Source organism: Erpetoichthys calabaricus, chromosome 10, assembly GCF_900747795.2.
Source record: "Erpetoichthys calabaricus chromosome 10, fErpCal1.3, whole genome shotgun sequence".
NCBI lineage: Eukaryota > Metazoa > Chordata > Cladistia > Polypteriformes > Polypteridae > Erpetoichthys > Erpetoichthys calabaricus.
Genome location: NC_041403.2, coordinates 10,589,820 through 10,610,532, shown reverse-complemented (window position 1 = coordinate 10,610,532; position 20,713 = coordinate 10,589,820). Strand labels below are relative to the sequence as shown.

Here is a 20,713-nt window from a genome sequence, read left to right as displayed (position 1 = left end):
TCTGCCTGTTATTATAAGAGATGTCCCTTCAGTCTAAAGACTCCCAGCTAAAGACTCACTACTTCAGTTTAGCACACCCTGCCTAGAGCTGCTGATTAACCAAACAGACTGCATCTCTGTTAGTCATTAGCACTAAAACATAAGTAATATGATAGCTATCATTTATTACTAACCCTCATCTGTTCTGTTTCTCTTCTTGGTACTCAAATGGGTCACTTGTGGCCCACCTGCCAAGTTGTTTTGCCTGCCTAAGCTAAAGTCATCTCTGATGGAGGATCGCAGGAATCATCGGGTAGAGGGGTCCTTTCATCGGATTGGCTGGCCCAGCGCTGACTCAGCTGTGGAATGGCCAATGGGGTGGGGTGGGATGGCAGCTTGATGGATAAGGTCTCCAGGACTCTGAACAAATCCAAATCATACTATGTGATATCATCTACTGTTGAATTCTTCTCTGTACTTGTAATATTTCTATTGCACTATTATATTGTATTGAGGATTACTTGTGTTCTGTTCTGTGTATTGTGTTGTATTGACCCTCTTCCTTTTGACGCCAACTGCACGCCCAACATACCTGAAAAGGGGTCTCTCTTTGAGCTGCCTTTCCTGAGGTTTCTTCCATTTTTCCCCTACTAATGTTTATTCTTGTCTTCTTAGAGAGTCAAGGCTGGGGGTCTGTCAAGAGGCAGGGCCTATTAAAGCCCATCGCGGCACTTCTTGTGTGATTTTGGGCTATACAAAAATTAATTGTATTGTATTATACTACAAAGGCAAATACTTCATAAACAGCTTGCTTATTTCTTTCATTTTGTTCCAGCTATATTCTCCAGGTGCTTCTAGTCTATGATCGAGTGTAGCTACAATGCATCTGTGGTCAAGGCAGTGTGGAGTAGTGCTTAAGAATTAGGTGTTCAAACTCTGAATCTGTGTGTTCAAATCCTGCTATTGATACTCTGTGACTATGAAAAAGTCAATTTAGCTATCTGGGATCCAACTGGAAAAAACAACAAAAAAAAATCCATCCATCCATCCATCGTCTCCCGCTTATCCGAGGTCGGGTCGCGGGGGCAGCAGCTTGAGCAGAGATGCCCAGACTTCCCTCTCCCCGGCCACTTCTTCTAGCTCTTCCGGGAGAATCCCGAGGCGTTCCCAGGCCAGTCGAGAGACATAGTCCCTCCAGCGTGTCCTGGGTCTTCCCCGGGGCCTCCTCCCGGTTGGACGTGCCCGGAACACCTCACCAGGGAGGCGTCCAGGAGGCATCCTGATCAGATGCCCGAGCCACCTCATCTGACTCCTCTTGATGTGGAGGAGCAGTGGCTCTACTCTGAGCCCCTCCCGGATGACTGAGCTTCTCACCCTATCTTTAAGGGAAAGCCCAGACACCCTGCGGAGGAAACTCATTTCAGCCGCTTGTATTCGCAATCTCGTTCTTTCGGTCACTACCCATAGCTCATGACCATAGGTGAGGGTAGGAACATAGATCGACTGGTAAATTGAGAGCTTTGCCTTGCGGCTCAGCTCCTTTTTCACCACGACAGACCAATGCAGAGCCCGCATTACTGCGGATGCCGCACCGATCCGCCTGTCGATCTCACACTCCATTCTTCCCTCACTCGTGAACAAGACCCCGAGATACTTGAACTCCTCCACTTGAGGCAGGATCTCGCTACCAACCTTGAGAGGGCACTCCACCCTTTTCCGGCTGAGGACCATGGTCTCGGATTTGGACGTGCTGATTCTCATCCCAACCGCTTCACACTCGGCTGCGAACCGATCCAGAGAGAGCTGAAGATCACGGCCTGATGAAGCAAACAGGACAACATCATCTGCAAAAAGCAGTGACCCAATCCTGAGCCCACCGAACCGGAACCCCTCAATGCCCTGGCTGCGCCTAGAAATTCTGTCCATAAAAGTTATGAACAGAATCGGTGACAAAGGGCAGCCCTGGCGGAGTCCAACTCTCACTGGAAACGGGTTCGACTTACTGCCGGCAATGCGGACCAGGCTCTGGCAACGATCGTACAGGGACCGAACAGCCCTTATCAGGGGGGCCGGTACCCCATACTCTCGGAGTACCCCCCACAGGATTCCCCGAGGGACACGGTCGAATGCCTTTTCCAAGTCCACAAAACACATGTAGACTGGTTGGGCAAACTCCCATGCACCCTCCAGGACCCTGCTAAGGGTATAGAGCTGGACCACTGTTCCGTGACCAGGACGAAAACCACACTGTTCCTCCTGAATCCGAGGCTCGACTATCCGACGGACCCTCCTCTCCAGGACCCCTGAATAGACTTTTCCAGGGAGGCTGAGGAGTGTGATCCCTCTGTAGTTGGAACACACCCTCCGATCCCCCTTCTTAAAGAGGGGGACCACCACCCCGGTCTGCCAATCCAGAGGCACTGTCCCTGATGTCCATGCGATGTTGTAGAGGCGTGTCAGCCAAGACAGTCCTACAACATCCAGAGCCTTGAGGAACTCCGGGCGTATCTCATCCACCCCCGGGGCCCTGCCACAAAGGAGTTTTTTGACCACCTCGGTGACCTCAGTCCCAGAGATGGGGGAGCCCACCTCTGAGTCCCCAGGCTCTGCTTCCTCATTGGAATGCATGTTAATGGGATTGAGGAGGTCTTCGAAGTACTCCCCCCACCGACCCACAACGTCCCGAGTCGAGGTCAGCAGCGCACCATCCCCACCATATACAGTGTTGACACTGCACTGCTTCCCCTTCCTGAGACGCCGGATGGTGGACCAGAATCTCCTCGAAGCCGTCCGAAAGTCGTTCTCCATGGCCTCCCCAAACTCCTCCCACGCCCGAGTTTTTGCCTCAGCAACCACCAAAGCCGCATTCCGCTTGGCCTGCCGGTACCTATCAGCTGCCTCCAGGGTCCCACAGGACAAAAGGGTCCTGTAGGACTCCTTCTTCAGCTTGACGGCATCCTTCACCGCCGGTGTCCACCAATGGGTTCGGGGATTGCCGCCACGACAGGCACCGACCACCTTACGGCCACAGCTCCGGTCAGCTGCCTCAACAATAGAGGCACGGAACATGGCCCATTCTGACTCAATGTCCCCCACCTCCCTCGGGATGTGGTCGAAGTTCTGCCGGAGGTGGGAGTTGAAGCTACTTCTGACAGGGGGCTCTGCCAGACGTTCCCAGCAGACCCTCACAACACGTTTGGGCCTACCACGCCTGACCGGCATCCTCCCCCACCATTGAAGCCAACTCACCACCAGGTGGTGATCAGTTGACAGCTCCGCCCCTCTCTTCACCCGAGTGTCCAAGACATGTGGCCGCAAGTCCGACGACACGACCACAAAGTCGATCATCGAACTGAGGCCTAGGGTGTCCTGGTGCCAAGTGCACATATGAACACCCCTATGCTTGAACATGGTGTTCGTTATGGACAATCCGTGACGAGCACAGAAGTCCAATAACAAAACACCGCTCGGGTTCAGATCGGGGGGGCCATTCCTCTCAATCACGCCCTTCCAGGTCTCACTGTCATTGCCCACGTGAGCATTGAAGTCTCCCAGCAGAATGAGGGAGTCCCCAGAAGGTATGCCCTCTAGCACCCCCTCCAGGGACTCCAAAAAGGGTGGGTACTCCGAACTGCTGTTTGGTGCATACGCACAAACAACAGTTAGGACCCGTCCCCCCACCCAAAGGCGAAGGGAGGCTACCCTCTCATCCACCGGGGTAAACCCCAATGTACAGGCTCCAAGTTGGGGGGCAATAAGTATACCCACACCTGCTCGGCGCCTCTCACCGGGGGCAACTCCAGAGTGGTAGAGAGTCTAGCCCCTCTCAAGGAGATTGGTTCCAGAGTCCAAAAAAAAAAAAGAAAGACAAATTCTCTGTCTCAAAAAATAGCTGTAATTTGCCTTGGATAAAAATGTCAGCCCAATAATAATAATAATAAATGGTGATTATATTTCCAGTAACTGCAAGCAGTGTCTGTGGTTTGCTTTTGTTAATTTTATGACCCTTTCATGCATTTGGCTTCTGATAGATAGATAGATAGATAGATAGATAGATAGATAGATAGATAGATAGATAGATAGATAGATAGATAGATAGATAGATAGATAGATAGATAGATAGATAGATAGATAGATAGATAGATCGATCTTTATTGTCATTGTCACTTTTACGAAGGAACAACGAAACTGAAGGTGCAATCGACTCAGTGTGAGGAATAAGAGTTATAAAGACAAAAAGACAAGAAGAGAGAAAATAATAACAAACCGAATAGTAATAAATATACAAATTGCACTTGTTGACTTAAGGTCTATATTGCACATTGGTAGAATAATATGGAGCAGTTTTATTCTGAGTTCTAGGCAAAAACACTGATTCTCAGGACAATATAAAACGCCAAGTATGCAAGCTTCCTTGAAATACACAATGGCAACAAAGCAAAGTGTACAATTTGCAAGAATTACTTGTCCATTGTCAATCAGGGAAGTATCGAGCTGTATATATAATGAAGTTTTGCTGTAGAGAACTGGCTCAATACTGTGCGTGATCAAGTAGGAGCTTAAAGGACAAGTTCGGTATTTTTCAAGTCAAAGTTATTTCTTCACAAATGTGTATTAAAAGCCTTTAATGATCTCTTGGGCATACCAGTCAGCAGTGTGTCTGTCTGCGGAGAGAGTCGACCTCGTCGAGAGGTTTACTTACCTTGCCAGCGACATTCATGTCTCTGGTGACTCTTCCTATTAAGTCAGTAGACAGATTGGGTGAGCATTGGGGTCATGAGGTTGCTGGAAAGGGGTGTGTGGCGCTCCTGATATCTCTGTAAAAGGATGAAGGTCCAAGCCTTTAGAGTCCTGGGGCTTCCTGTTTTGCTATGTGGTTGTGAGACACGGACGCTATCCAGTGGCCTGTGATGAAGACTGGACTCCTTCAGTACTCCGTCTCTTTGGAGAATTTAACTTTGTGTTGCTCACGGAGTCCCGAATGAGGCACATTACCTGCATTGTGAGGGAGCATCAGTTACAGCACTACAGCCAAGTGGCGTGATTTGCTGATGGTGATCCTGCTTAAAGCCCATTGCGGAACTTCTTGTGTGATTTTGGGCTATACAAAAATAAATTGTATTGTATTTCAGACATAAAACCTTTCAATTGAGAAGCTTGATTTTGCAAAAGCACCCTTAAACAAGGACAAGCTTATATTAAGAGGGAGAGATTTGATTTAGCTTTGCTAGTTTTGACATTTGAAATTTTAATTTCACTTGTCTATCAAATGAGACATTTCACTGTGTTATTATCAAGCAAATCTTTACAAAATGTACAGCTGAAAACATAAATCTCACAATAGAAAAAGTCATAAACCCGAGAGAATGACTTGTGGACCATCCGACATTAAGAGTCGTTTTGTTATAAAAGCAGCTCTGAAATGTGTTTAGAAAAAAAAAAAAAAGCCCACGTGCCCTGGATGAGCAGGTCTGAAAAATGAATGGACACCTGATAAAAAACATGAACTTGAGAGGTTGTGATTGAAAGCACCGTAAATAATCTCAGGGCTTACAAATTCACCTTACACTGATACCACAATGTCTGGATTAGAATTGATTTAAGCCCGATTTATTTTCAGTTGACTGGCAGAAAATATGAACAAATACACCATGTATGCGTGTCACTGAAAATAGCCACTAGAAATCAGATAAATGGATTTTCAATTCAACGACGAACTGCAATGCACACAAACCCAGCTGCTGACTTGACAAGACTGCACTTCAAACAGGCTGCAAACTTGGATGGAGCCTTTAAGAGGACCTGTTGTCTGCTTTATGCCTGAAACCGTAAGGCCAGGTTGATACTTCACACGACGCGACACATGCTCTAGCGGACGCTCCTGCTACGCAAGCGCTGTACTGTTTATATTTGCGTGCGTACTTTACGGAAATCTGGAAGGATTCCACCAGGAGGCAGTGCAAGATATTATCACGGTGAGAACAGGTTCTGCTTCGCTGTGTTGTGAATTGCCTGAAACACCCGTTAAATTCCGAGGACACCTTGCCACGACATCTCTGAAAAGGTTGGATGTTTCAATAACTAAATCCATCAATCCAGCTAGTATTGGGTGCGAGAAAGAAACAATCCCTAGACAGGACATCAGCTCATTGTAAGGTGAATAAAAGCACACACACACACACACTGGTGTCATTTTAGCGTCACCAAATCCCCAAACCTTCACATCTTTGGAAGGAAACCAGAGCACACTGTGGAAACTCACCAGGATAACATGCAAAGTCCAGGCAGGGAACACCAGCGACGTGACTCCCTGCAAGATAGCATCGCTACCGGTCCGCCAACGTGTCACCCCCATGTGTGTAGTCATCCCTCACCTATCGCGGGGGTTACGTTCCAGAGCCCCCCGCGATAGGTGAAAATCCACGAAGTAGCGACCTTATATTTATTTTATTATTTATATACATTTTAAGGCTTTATAAACCCTTCCCACACTCTTATAAACCTTACCGCCTTATTACATCCACTTACAACTCGTTTTGCACCCTGGTTAAAGGACACTGCAACTGTAGATCTTATATTCTTTTCCTCCTTTTTAAATAAAAAGAACCGTGGACTCATTGATGCCGTAATGGCGTCCTATAACGGCGTAGCTGTTCCCTTCCTTCAACATATCCAAACCTTTTACCTTTTCGGCAATCGTCAGCATCTTCTGTTGGCACTTGAAGCAGTAGCAGCAGCAGATCATTTTGGAGCCATAACAAAGGGCTTGACTATGCACAAAGATAAACACAAAAGAGTACAAAAGTTAACTCTTTACACAGCAAAACACGTTGATGTTGAATGAGTGAGACGAGACTTCCTGGTTAACACAGCGGAATCGAATTCGGCGCACCGTCGCTTAGCCAATCAGCACACAGGAACTTAACTGTGTGCTCTGATTGGGTAGCTTCTCAGCCATCCGCCAATAGCGTCCCTTGTATGAAATACTGGGCAAACCAACTGAGGAAGCATGTACCAGAAGGAAAAAGACCCATTGTCCGCAGAAAACTGTGAAGCAGTGAAAAATCCACGTTATATATTTAGATATGCTTACATATAAAATCCGCGATAGAGTTAAGCCGCAAAAGTCGAATCGCAATATAGCGAGGGATTACTGTAATTATTAACAGTATTCATTATTTAAACGAAAATTAACAATTTATCTGTAAAATGTAACATACAAACTTTAATGCATTTCATCATGAAAGTGATATCAAGTACAAATCTAAGGATTCCAAATGTGCGGAGAGTTGGAATATCATACATTTAATGTGCTCAGTGTGGCGATCTATTGCTGCTTGCTGTTGCTGTCAGGTCAGAAGGAAGCCTCAGAAACCCATAGCGATTAACAACTGGGTCAGTATAAAGGTGACTTTACGACAGTCTACTTTAATGATAAAGTAAACTACGAGGTTAAAGCCGAAGTATTCCACGTTAATCACAAAGTAGACCTTTTCACTGCGTCCTTAATTTGTTTTTCTCTGTGGCTCAAATACGCCAGCGTACATTCTGATTCTGTTTTGAAGGTAGACGGTACAAAAGATGGTATGTGATACTTTTAAAATGTATCGTGTCATTACGTTGGGGAATGTGCAACACTTGAAAATAAAAGCAACACGAATGCATTTGTATGTCGCCATTTTGCTTCACCACATCAAACCATTCATCAAACATTGAAGCAGGTACATCAATCCTGGAGATCCTCAAAGCGGCTACCTGTCACCTGTAGACAGTAAACAGAGACTCTGATGTCACATTCTAACTTTTATTACACTAGCCCGACTTTTTGTTGGTACTGCAACTTGCGCACGTGTCACGGTAATTTCTGAGGACCTGCTCAGAAGACATGGAAAATGAATGCTGGGAATGCGTGGCAGCCATGATGCGTGCGCGTACGTGTTCTGAGCATGAGGTATAAAGGAGCCCTAAGAGACACTGAGAAAATGAAAGCAGGGGTGAATTAAATACTCCCATAATCAGCTATTTGAAATGCGATCACAAGCGCCTAAGCACCTCAGTTATACTTTATCTCAGGATTGGTTTGTCCACAGATGGAGAACTTGATGTGCTGGCACAAGAATAAAAGCAAAGCAGAAGGGTTTTAGAACTGGTCTACCATCTATTGTAATGGGCGATGTCCGATCACTGCCAAATAAAATGGATGAACTGTCTGTGCTTATAGCACACCATGGAGCAAACAACCCTGAATACAATGAGGACTGATTGAGGTCATTGATGGGGGCTGGGTGGTCTCGTGGCCTCGGTACCCCTGCAGATTTTATTTTTTTGTTTCTCCAGCCGTCTGGAGTTTTTATTTTTCTTGTTTTTTTCTGTCCTCCCTGGCCATCAGACCTTACTTTTATTCTGTTAATTAGTGTTCCCTAATTTAATTCTTATTTATTTTGTCCTTTTTCTCTTTCTTCATCATGTAAAGCACTTTGAGCTACATTGTTTGTATGAAAATGTGCTATAGAAATAAATGTTGTTGTTGATGAAGTCAAACGAATTAATGTGAAAATTATCAATCGGTTACACTGGAAATTGATTAAATGCGTATCAATAGACTGTGCTGAAACAGTTGGTAGTGATTGTGCAGAAGATGAAAACATCAACTTACAATATCATGAAGAATATCTACAAGCGTTAACACCGTCTGGTCTTCCACCGGCAGAGTTACTGTAGAAAGAAGGACGTATCGTAATGTTATTGTATAATTTATGTCTGAGTCATGGGCTATGCAATAGGATCGGTCGAACAATTCTGACATGTAAAATTTTAACAGGTGACAAGAAAGGTAATGTAGTACATCCTCAGGACGCCAAAGGAGACCTTCATAAGCCATTCATATTAAAACGTTTACAGTTTCCCATTAGAATTGCTTTTGCTATGACAATTAACAAATCACAGGGACAGACATTTGAAAAAGTCGGTTTATTTATTAGAGAGAAAGAAACAATATTCACTCACGGGCAGTTATACGTCGTGTTGTCACGATGCAAGTCCAAACACGGAATCAAAATTCAATGCAATATTGATGAAAAGTTAATTCAAAAAATTCTTTTGTCTGAAGTTTTACAGTAAAAGTGTAAGTTTTAGAAGTATTTGCGTGTTCATTTCAAAGCCAAACAGAATGAAAACGTACAGTGCATCCAGAAAGTATTCACAGCACATCACTTTTTCCACATTTTGTTATGTTACAGCCTTATTCCAAAATGGATTAAATTCATTTTTTTCCTAGAATTCTGCACACAACACCCCATAATGACAACGTGAAAAAAGTTTGAGGTTTTTGCAAATTAAAAATAAAAAAAACTGAGAAATCCCATGTCCATAAGTATTCACAGCCTTTGCTCAATACTTTGTCGATGCACCTTTGGCAGCAATTACAGCCTCAAGTCTTTTTGAATATGATGCCACAAGCTTGGCACACATATCCTTGGCCAGTTTCGCCCATTCCTCTTTGCAGCACCTCTCAAGCTCCATCAGGTTGGATGGGAAGCGTCGGTGCACAGCCATTTTAAGATCTCTCCAGAGATGTTCAATCGGATTCAAGTCTGGGCTCTGGCTGGGCCACTCAAGGACATTCACAGAGTTGTCCTGAAGCCACTCCTTTGATATCTTGGCTGTGTGCTTAGGGTCGTTGTCCTGCTGAAAGATGAACCGTCGCCCCAGTCTGAGGTCAAGAGCGCTCTGGAGCAGGTTTTCATCCAGGATGTCTCTGTACATTGCTGTAGTCATCTTTCCCTTTATCCTGACTAGTCTCCCAGTCCCTCCCACTGAAAAACATCCCCACAGCATGATGCTGCCACCACCATGCTTCACTGTAGGGATGGTATTGGCCTGGTGATGAGCGGTGCCTAGTTTCCTCCAAACGTGACGCCTGGCATTCACACCAAAGAGTTCAGTCTTTGTCTCATCAGACCAGAGAATTTTCTTTCTCATGGTCTGAGAGTCCTTCAGGTGCCTCTTGGCAAACTCCAGGCGGGCTGCCATGTGCCTTTTACTAAGGAGTGGCTTCCGTCTGGCCACTCTACCATACAGGCCTGATTGGTGGATTGCTGCAGAGATGGTTGTCCTTCTGGAAGGTTCTCCTCTCTCCACAGAGGACCTCTGGAGCTCTGACAGAGTGACCATCGGGTTCTTGGTCACCTCCCTGACTAAGGCCCTTCTCCCCCGATCGCTCAGTTTAGATGGCCGGCCAGCTCTTGGAAGAGTCCTGGTGGTTTCGAACTTCTTCCACTTATGGATGACGGAGGCCACTGTGCTCATTTGGACCTTCAAAGCAGCAGAAATTTTTCTGTAACCTTCCCCAGATTTGTGCCTCGAGACAATCCTGTCTCGGAGGTCTACAGACAATTCTTTTGACTTCATACTTGGTTTGTGCTCTGACATGAACTGTCAACTGTGGGACCTTATATAGACAGGTGTGTGCCTTTCCAAATCATGTCCAGTCAACTGAATTTACCACAGGTGGACTCCAATGAAGCTGCAGAAACATCTCAAGGATGATCAGGGGAAACAGGATGCACCTGAGCTCAATGTTGAGCTTCATGGCAAAGGCTGTGAATACTTATGTACATGGGATTTCTCAATTTTTTTATTTTTAATAAATTTGCAAAAACCTCAAGTAAACTTTTTTCACGTTGTCATTATGGGGTGTTGTGTGTAGAATTCTGAGGAAAAAAATGAATTTAATCGATTTATGGAATAAGGCTGTAACATAACAAAATGTGGAAAAAGTGATGCGCTGTAAATACTTTCCGGATGCACTGTATAACGTAAAATGAAACATAATTTTCTTTAAATTTATTACATTTTACTATTTTTCAATATTGTTAATTACGCACTGTAATGTAAAATAGTTAGTTGTATTATGCAGATGTTAACAATTCCCATGAAAATAACAATCTGTTTAAATTGTACCTCCGCTTCCCCATATGCGAGCGCAGAGCCGTAAATTGGCTAACGCGTAGCACCCACCTGGGGGTTGGCGAGCGAAGAGAGCAGGGGGCAGAGCCCCATAGTAATATAAAAATATAACCATCGTCTTGCGGTTTACTCCTCAAATATCCATCCCCACATCTGAGTATACGAGAAAGTCGAGGGGAGACCACTTCCGTTTTTTAAAGAGGGGCCCCGTATCAAAAATAACATTCAGGCCACATCCTAAACAAAATATGAAAACAAAAGTACTTGGTAGGACGCATCTGTATAGTTATTAGGTGCTTTATATGCACTGTACATTTGTTTCCATAGCTCACACAGCAGCACAAATATGTTAAGTGACTTGCTCAAGGACATAAAGACGGGATGTTGGGGACAGTTGCAGGCACGCTTGTATTTTAAATTTGTTCCAGTGAAACGTTAGTGAACACACAACTAGAGGAGGCCACATTTCAGATTCAATGCAGTCACCATGTGTGTGGGGGGTTTGCTTGGAGTTAAAGCAAACATTTTAACAACAGCAAAAAGAGAGAAAGATGGTGCAAACAGAAGAAATTTGATGTCTGCTTTTTTGTTTTCCTGTTGATCTTATTTGCCATAGTGTACTTTTTGGTCAACTATAACATTTGGCTTATGGACTGTCTGTTTTGATTCCTAATCTTTGAGCTCTTATTTTCATACCAGTATAGGCACACTGAACGATAGTACAGTGAATACACTTGACTTGTAGTTTTCCTCTTCTTTCTCTGTACGTTTATCATTCGTTTGCTCAGCAGTTGATGCGCTTGTTCCTTCCTGAGCAGCTCTTCTATTCTCCACCCTAGCGGCCCACTTTTTCTCTTCTTCCGTCAGCATCTTTCTGCGTTTAAACTGATTAAGTCAGTGTTTGTATTGCAATTACTTAGTACGTTGTCCTTAATTTTTCATTTAAACTGGCACTTAAATCATTCTTGAGGCAGATTGAAGACTTAAGATATGAAGAGGTAGGGGAAGTGACAGGAAGGTGGTAGGGAATGAGAAAGCTGGCCGCTGCCGAGAGTTGATTCTACAATAAAAAAAAAATAAAAAGAGGAATAACCTTGGAGGTCAATCATCACCCCGAAAGCGGATAGTAGACGTCACGTAGTATATGTGTACCAAATTTCAGGTCAATCGGTCAAACGGTTTGTGAGCTGCAGGTGATTTAAAATCCTGGACAGACAAATGGACAGCCACAGTAGCGTATCTTAATATATAAAGCAGAGTCGACGTATGTATGTTTGTTTGTCCGCCATACAAATCTGCACCGGGCGTCCGATCGCCACCAAACTGGGGATGGGGCTCCTTTGTGACCAGGAGGAGGTCATGGGGTATGTTTGGTTGGGAAAAATGTTCATGGTGACACGCAGGGCACCTTTTCACCGACACAACGTTCGGCACACGTCCCCGTACTTATCATTGACAAGATGGCCACACATTGCAACAGACGTTAACAGCGGCACCATCTAGCGGCACGTTTGGTCCCTGTGCGTCGCTCTTTACCAATGTTTCTTTAAATTGCCAAGAGATGGCGGAAGTGTCCAAGTATGAGAAGGCGAACTACTTTCATCGGGTGAAGGAGAACTGCCGTATGGATGTAAAATGTGAACGAGCCAGTGCGTGTGACTGGCTTTCCGTATTTGTGGTGCTATTTGCTCGCTTTCCGACATATTGTAAATAACGTACATTCATCTCACTGTGGTGCTTATTCCGTATGTAATACCATTTAACACATTATAATTGTCCTGCTTTTCGCTAATATACCCATGCCACCAAAAAAAAGACGTAGAATTAGAAAGTCTATTTCAAGGGCGTCTGAAACGTTGCACAAGACGTGAAGATGTTTTCATACCAACAATTCCGCTGATTCCAAATGATTTACCATTTGATTTCAAACGGCTACAATTTCCTGTTCATTTGGCTTTTGCTATGTCAATAAATAAGGCTCAAGGGCAATCACTCCAAATTAAAGGCATTAATTTGGAAAATATGAGGGCAATCCCAAAAGTAAGGTCTCCAAAGCGGTGGGGACGCACAGAAACTGTTCGTACGGCTGTTGGCCACACTGTTGTGATTGATGCTTCCTCCACTCCCAAACAAGCATGTGCGGCTTCGCTGGGATGCTCAGTCTTGGCTTGGCAGCCCTTGAAAATGGAGCTCCCGTTGAACACTACCGCCAAGTGCGAAGTTTGCGCAGGAGACCATCAATTTCCGACAAGACAGTCGCGAAGGTTGAGGAAAACATGCGTAAAGATCGGCGGTTGGAACTTCATCACCCACCCACCCTATAGTCCGGACTTGGCACCCAGTGACTACCACCTGTTCCCTAAGTTGAAAGAACATTTGTCCGGAAGGCGATTCTGCTCCGACGAAGAGGTGAAAGATGAGGTTCAACGCTTCCTGAAGGGCATGGCGGCGAGCTGGTATGACATGGGCATTCTAAAACTACCACAGCATCTACAAAAATGCATCGACCGAAATGGCGATTATGTAGAAAAATAAATAAGTCTTTAACCTTTAAAATGATGTAAACATTATAGAAAATAAACGGTTGTTTGTATTTGTAAAAAAAATAGGATACCTTACTTTTGGGATTGCCCTCGTACATCCTTTTCACACGGACAACTCTACGTATCAAGTTCTACAGTGGGCAATCCTCACAATTTGTTCATTTTCACACCACAAGGCAAAACAAAAAATACAGTGTACCCAAAGGCTCTGGAATGACCACTTACAGTATCTATATTACTAAACGAAGGTTGTAAATATGCAAGGATGCCAGATGCACGCGCACTGCGCCTCAGCACCCCAGAGTCAAACCCAGCGGCTTCCCAGACTCAGTCGGTGGCGCCCAAACAACACAACACAACCTGTAAACTAAACTTCGGGTCACAATACAACCACCGCCCAAATGCGAATGCGCACACCACCGCATATACAACCTTCGTTTAGTAATGTTTATGAAGGTTTTATATATGCACGGATACCAGATGCAACCCGTGCCGAAAGCGCATGCGCACAGTGCCTCAGCGCACCAGAGTCAAACCCAGCGGCTTCCCAGATTCAGTAGGTGGCGCTCAAACAACACAACACAACCTGTAAACTATCTATCCATCCCTTGTCCAACCCGCTATATCCTATCTACAGGGTCACAATGGTCTGCTGGAGCCAATCCCAGCCAACACAGGGCACAAGGCAGGAAACAAACCCTGGGCAGACCGAGGTAAAGCGTGCACACCAACAAGTTGCCATGGTGACATATTTAAACATAGACATAGAATAACTAGACGCCTCATGACCAGCAGAATCGTACGTCAACATCGCCGCCATATTGTGAGTGGCACTGCTGTGGAGTGAAGTAATGAATAATGTGCTGCTTGGGATTGTACAAACCGCTGTACGCTCCACACCAGATCCCGGGGGATTACATTTCATAGGTAAGGGTGAACAATTGTTTTGGTTATATTTGGCCATTAGAAAATCCCGTTTTATAATCTTGACTTTAGCTAAGCCAGGCTAAGCTAGCAAAGCTATGCATTTATGTGCTCAAGTGAGCCTCCAAACAACGTCTTGGCTAAACATATTTAGTCACTAACTATGTAGATTGTTGTTAGCTGTTAACTTTTCTCAAACTTGATGTGTTTTTTCTCAAGGAGTACATTGAGGACACACAGTTTGAAATTGACAACCATCATTTTATGCTCATGTCTTTAGTTGTGTCTGTCTTCCACAAACTAAGGCTGCACCATATTGCCAGACTGAATAAAATCTCAAATTACAGAGTGGCAACACACGGAAAAAGCTATCAGACAGTTCTGTTTCATGGATTTTAGATCCTATCCTGTATATATTTAAAAAACCACATTGTGTGTGTGTGTGTGAGAGAGATTGGAGTACTGAGAAAAGCGCTATATAAATGTAAAGAATTATTATTATTATTAGATTGAGAGATGAATGAGTGAAGTGTTTTCAGAAATTATTAAGCCAATTTGTATACAATAAAATTGTTCATTTTTGTCACGGAGTGTATCATTTCACTGTTAATAGACAAACAAAGATAACTGGCAGTAACAGTGCAAAATTCACAATTTGTATGCCAGTTTGAAAAGATAAGTTTTGAGGGTAGTTTTAAAATGTGTTATTGAATCAAGCTGACAAATATGAGAGGGAAGAGAATTCCCGAGTTGAGGAGCACTAGGAGAGACGCTCGAGCTCCCATAGACCAGAGTTTGATGTGCGGTACAGAAAGTCGAGCTGCAGATGAGGATCTGAGTGAGCGAGAGGAGTGCAAGTCTGGAGGAGATCAGTGAGGTTGTGGAGAGCTTTAAATGTTAAGAGCGGTATTTAGTATTGTAATCGGTAGTTAATAGGGAGCCAGTGAAGTTGAGAGAGAAGAGGTGTAATATGTTCAGTGGATTTAGAACAGCAGGTTATTATCCTGGCAGCAGAAATTTGAAGAAGTTGTAAGCGATGGATACGTTTTTGTGAGATGCCAGATAGAATAGCAATATAGTAATCTATATGTGAAGTGACTCGGGCATTAACCAATACTTCAGTACTGTGTTGCGTAAGAACAGGACAAAGTCTAGAAATGTTTCAGAGATGGAAGAAGGTAGCCCGAGAAATGCTACTTATATGGGAGGAATTATTTAATACTAATAATTATTATTATTATTATTTAATAATTGCCATTATTAGTGTATAAGTGCATATAAATAATTGCATTTAAAACGATTCGCCAAAATCTGTTGTATGTAACGATACTATTTTAAACGTTATTGTTTTTTCATCAGAAAACCCGGTTTCCACGCCTACCTGTATTAGTTTAAATGGCACTTTTGCCACTCGCAATATGGCTGTCGTATCGTGTCTACTGGGAAACACAGTGAATGCGGCGTCTATCAATATATGTCTATGTATTTAAACTTGAGGTAGTGGTGACTACTGACAGTGCCTGCAGTCACCTACTCCACAGTGCCAGCAGTCAGTGTGCTCTAATCCACTGTGCCAGCACTCAGTGTGGCTTATTTGAATCACATTAAGGTAATTCAGTGTTAAAAGTAAGTTCAATTATGATTCCTAACAGCAAACGACTTCTAGCTAACAACACACCCATAGAAAAACAAAAACGAGACTGCATGGATAAAAACAATGAACAAAGGCGCCTACAATGCGCTTCTGAAACACCAAAACCAAAGGAGTCATGGCTCCAAAAAGAAACAGCTTTAGTACAAATATATTTATTTAATTAAATGAAAACTTTCCCAGGACGCTCCCACCCTCCATGATTTTTCATCCCTACAAAGATCGGAGGGAACAGAAAGTAACTGTCATTCTTGCATTTGCGATTCTTTAGAGAATCGGGGGTTTACTGGTATTACCTGTTACAATAAAATATCAATCAGAAAACTGTTTGTTCTATTTCTATGTTCTGTTTCCTTCATTTGGGAAATTCACCGGTTATAGATTCCCGAGCAATGCCGGGTACTCCTGCTAGTTATATATAAAGAAAGGCTGGCTCAATGGTTGATGCTAAAGCTTTATGGACCGAGCATACTGCTTTTGAGTATCAGACCTAGTAATTATTACTATTATTATTATTGTTGTTGTGCTGTTTGGACAGTCTCTCCACATCTGTACCAGATTTTCACTGAATAGCCTGCTTTTACTGACACTTTCCAAAGCCTTGCCTTAGGTTAACTTGGCTTGGATGCCGTGTGACAAGTCATACTACTGTGCTGGCCTCCTGTGACCCTGAAACTGGATTAAACATTAACCGTGTGTGTGTTCACCCTGCAATGGACTGGTGCCTTGTCCAGGGATTGTTCCTGCCTTGTATCCTATTTTTGCTAGCATAGGCTCCATCTTCCACACAACCCTGCTCAGGGTTTAAAAGATGGATGGGTGGATATAAGGATTTCTTCCCCCAAGGCCATTACACTCGTAAATAACTGACTGGAGTTTATAACCGTGGTTCACCTCATTCTATCGACCTCACACAACTGTATTGGACTTGTCCATCACACACCTACCTGCACATTACACTTCATATTTCTATTCTGTTTTTATACTTTATGCTGCCTCTGTAACTTATTATCTATCTGCTACTTATTATTTATGTTTATCTTTATACGTTGGTTTTGTCATTTGGTGTGGACAGCAAAGAAAGAGTTTCATTGTACAGGGAAGTGTGTTTCCTTACTGTGCACATGACAATAAATTTTGAATTTGAACTTCAAGACTGGAGCTCACTTGCCAGGAAAGAACTGTCCAAAGGATTAAGGAAATAAACTTCTAAAACAAAAAAATTTGATCTAGGACCTGTGCAGCGTGCCATAGTACCATCCGAAAGTGCTTTAAAATGATTTCCTTGTTTCTCCATCAACATCACAAAATTGTTAAATGACTTCCTCAAGGTTACACTGATGGAAATTATACCTTCAAATTTCAAATGTGGGCAATTCCATGTCAAATCATCACACTTTTGGACCTCATCGTCAGAGATTTTAATCAAACTTGGTATGATGATTTGATCACATGAGCACCCCGTGGACCTGAAAGTGTGTGTGTCTCGGATCAAAATTAAGGGAGATTTAAGCTAACAAAGTTTGAGATTATGGTTTATGACTTTGATTGGCTCTGTCTCCCTAAATACAAGTTGCACAGAAATGGTCCTCATATCGTTTTAAAGTTCTTTTCCAACTCTATCTTCTTCTTCTTGTTTAGGCTGCTCCCGTTAGGGGTTGCCACAGCGGACCATCCATATTTTGCGTAAATACTATGCTATCCCCATAATGCAAAATGACCGTGTTATGAGTGATTATAATATTAAAAACTGAATAGCGAAAAAATGTACTCTTAAATTGTTCGATGTTTTACTAAGGCTAGCGTATAATGTCATGAACATCTCCAGAAAATTTGCTCACCTGGGCAAGCTCTTCTGATAGTGCATGGTGGGTACGAGGCTCCGGTGCAGGTACTCGGTCCGCAGCTGGTCATCGTGCTTCGTGCTGTAAGCTAAACGTCCGCGGCAACAGTTTACAGAAGCGGCGATGGCTCGACCGGTCAACACAGCGGACTGCCTGGGTAGGACCAGAAGGTTAGCCATTGTGAACGACCTGTCAGCGAACAACAGCAGACACCACGGGATACAAAAAAGGAACTTCCGGCAAATTTCGCGACAGCTATCTGGGTGAAAGGCCAGTAACTTGTTTCAGACCAGACGCGCTAAACCAGCAGCAGCATATCAACTCGAGCAGGCAGGGAATCCAACCCAGCCCAGCACAGACGGCGTTGCGCCGGCTAGCGGAACAGGAAGTCAATTTGGTGTAGCCGTGATTAGAGTCCCACTGTGACAAACAGTTTCGTTATTGTGTACCTCAATAGCCTGCCGGAGAGAAAAAGAGCCGAGATTTTAAATGTGCGTACAGTTGTGAGAGCGTGACTGGCATAGAGACTTATTGATGTATATTGTATTCTTGAATAGGAATGTAATGTTTCTTATAAAGAATCCCATTCTAATTATTTTCTATAATTATTCTGAACATTAAATTATTAGTGAAGTTTCTCATAACACCTAAAGGCGGGGATGTCTGAACTTGGGTCGCGACGAACCGTGAATCACACAAGTACCGTTATTGGAAAATGTTCGCGAGCTGTTTGCGGAATGCCACACTGTGGTTGGTGCTGCCAAGATAGGCACTGGCACCTCAAGACTCGAATTTGCATTAAGCGAGATACGTCTGGTTTTTTAGGCCGTTTATCAGTAGTGTAGCTAGAGTTTTTGTAGACTCCGGGGCGGTCTTTGCGTTTGTTGCCCATCACTCCCCCCAAACCCGAAAAAAAAAAAAAAACATAAAACATTTCAAATAAAAAATGAAAACGACAAAAATTTTAAGTACATTTTTAATTAACCGCTACAATTACGATTAATTTACAATTACGATTGGTGCATTTCAATAATGCCCCTTCATTCTTTTTTCATAATTCTGCCCTCACCCTTTTCTTTTTTCTAAAAGCAGCACCTCTCTCTTTTGTTCGTTTAATTTAGAGATTATTAATATTTTATTATTCTCTCAATGAGATTGAAGGGTTCGTCCCTTTCGCTCGGAATAAGTCGAAGGAGAGAGGTTTCGGTCGGAGTAAGTCAGCGAACTATTTGTAAAATATAACTTTGCAGCACGTATTTGTAACAGTTTTTACACATTAAAATGGTTTCATTTTGAGACACACATTAGTTCGCTAAAGCCATCTCAAACAAAAAAGTTTAAAAAGTCTAGTACTGAAGTTTATTAAAAAGTGCCGCCCAGGGCAGACCGCCGCTCCACGACCCCCATCCTCCGCCCACCCAGCTACGCCTGAGCCTTTAATTAAATATGTTGTATAATAGAAAGAAGCAGTCTACATTTTACACACATGTAGTAAACGTTTAAGCTTTTATATCGTTAGGTGATTCTAGGGCTTTACCCCCTGATCTTTGAGAGCCCACCACGTATCCAATGGACTTAGCCTTCCAGTCATTTCTCATGGACAGCCCGGCCCTCTTTCCTGGCCACTGCTATTTTTCATACTGTAGCCTATAGATCAGTGGTTCTCAAATTGTGGGGCGGGCCCCCCTAGGGGGGCACAAAGTAACAAAAAGGGGGCGTGAAATGTGAAAAAAAGAAAACAAGAATCGAAAATATGAAAAATACATCTATTGAAACCAAAACAAATTAACTTAAACTACATTCTGATACTATAAAACTAAATATAGAGTTAGATAAAAGTTGAGTAGGTATAATAAAATATGCATCTATGATATATCATTAGGGTGGCACGGTGGCGCAGTGGGTAGCGCCGCTGCCTCGCAGTTTGGAGACCTGGGGACCTGGGTTCACTTCCCGGGTCCTCCCTGCGTGGAGTTTGCATGTTCTCCCCGTGCTTGCATGGGTTTCCTCCCACAGTCCAAAGACATGCAGGTTAGGTGGATTGGCGATTCTAAATTGGCCCTAGTGTGTGCTTGGTGTGTGGGTGTGTTTGTGTGTGTCCTGCGGTGGGTTGGCACCCTGCCCGGGATTGGTTCCTGCCTTGTGCCCTGTGTTGGCTGGGATTGGCTCCAGCAGACCCCTGTGACCCTGTGTTCAGATTCAGCAGGTTGGAAAATGGATGGTGTGGGGAACAGCTTCATAGTTTCACCCAACACACGTTTATTTACAATAGAATAGTGCACACAACCCAGTGCCGCAGCACCAATGACCCCTTTAAGTCCTTGGCCACGCTCACAATGCCTTTTAGTCTTTGGTCCGCCTCCACTCCTCTCCACCAAGCTTCGTCCTCTTCCACCCGACTCTCGCTCTTGACTGGAGGGAGGCGGCCCCTTTTATTCCCCCCCGGAAGGACTCCAGGTGGATCCTGAGGGCTCATAGCCACACCCCTGTGTGGCGGAAGCTCCCATGGTGAAGCCGGAAGTCCACCGGGTGTCTTCAAATCTCTTCCCCCCAGTACTTCCCGGTGTGGCAGAAGTACTGAGGGCCAACATTCCCAAGGCATCGGGGCGCCCCCTGGCAGTGACCACAGGCCCCTACAGGGTTGAGCTTCCAAGCTCCGTACCCGTGGTCCCCAAAGCCACCAGGGAGGATGCCCTCTCGTGTCCAGGAGGCGGCACAAGCCCTCCTCCACTCCTCCTGGGTGTCCCGGCCGGGCATGGACGCCCGCCGGGCACCACAATGGATTATTTGCATAGGTTGCAATC

The 20,713-nt window shown here is 44.1% G+C and overlaps 1 protein-coding gene across 1 annotated transcript in view; it reads right to left on the bottom strand.

The window, feature by feature from the left end:
* The window catches only part of cpt2 (carnitine palmitoyltransferase 2), a 48,490-nt gene extending 30,262 nt beyond the window's left edge, over positions 1-18,228 (bottom strand). The window contains exon 1 of the mRNA XM_028810870.2: positions 17,907-18,228. Coding sequence (XP_028666703.1) covers positions 17,907-18,088 — 182 coding nt within the window. The 5' untranslated portion in view covers positions 18,089-18,228. The remainder of the gene's footprint in view (positions 1-17,906) is intronic.
* Positions 18,229-20,713: the final 2,485 nt, after the last annotated feature.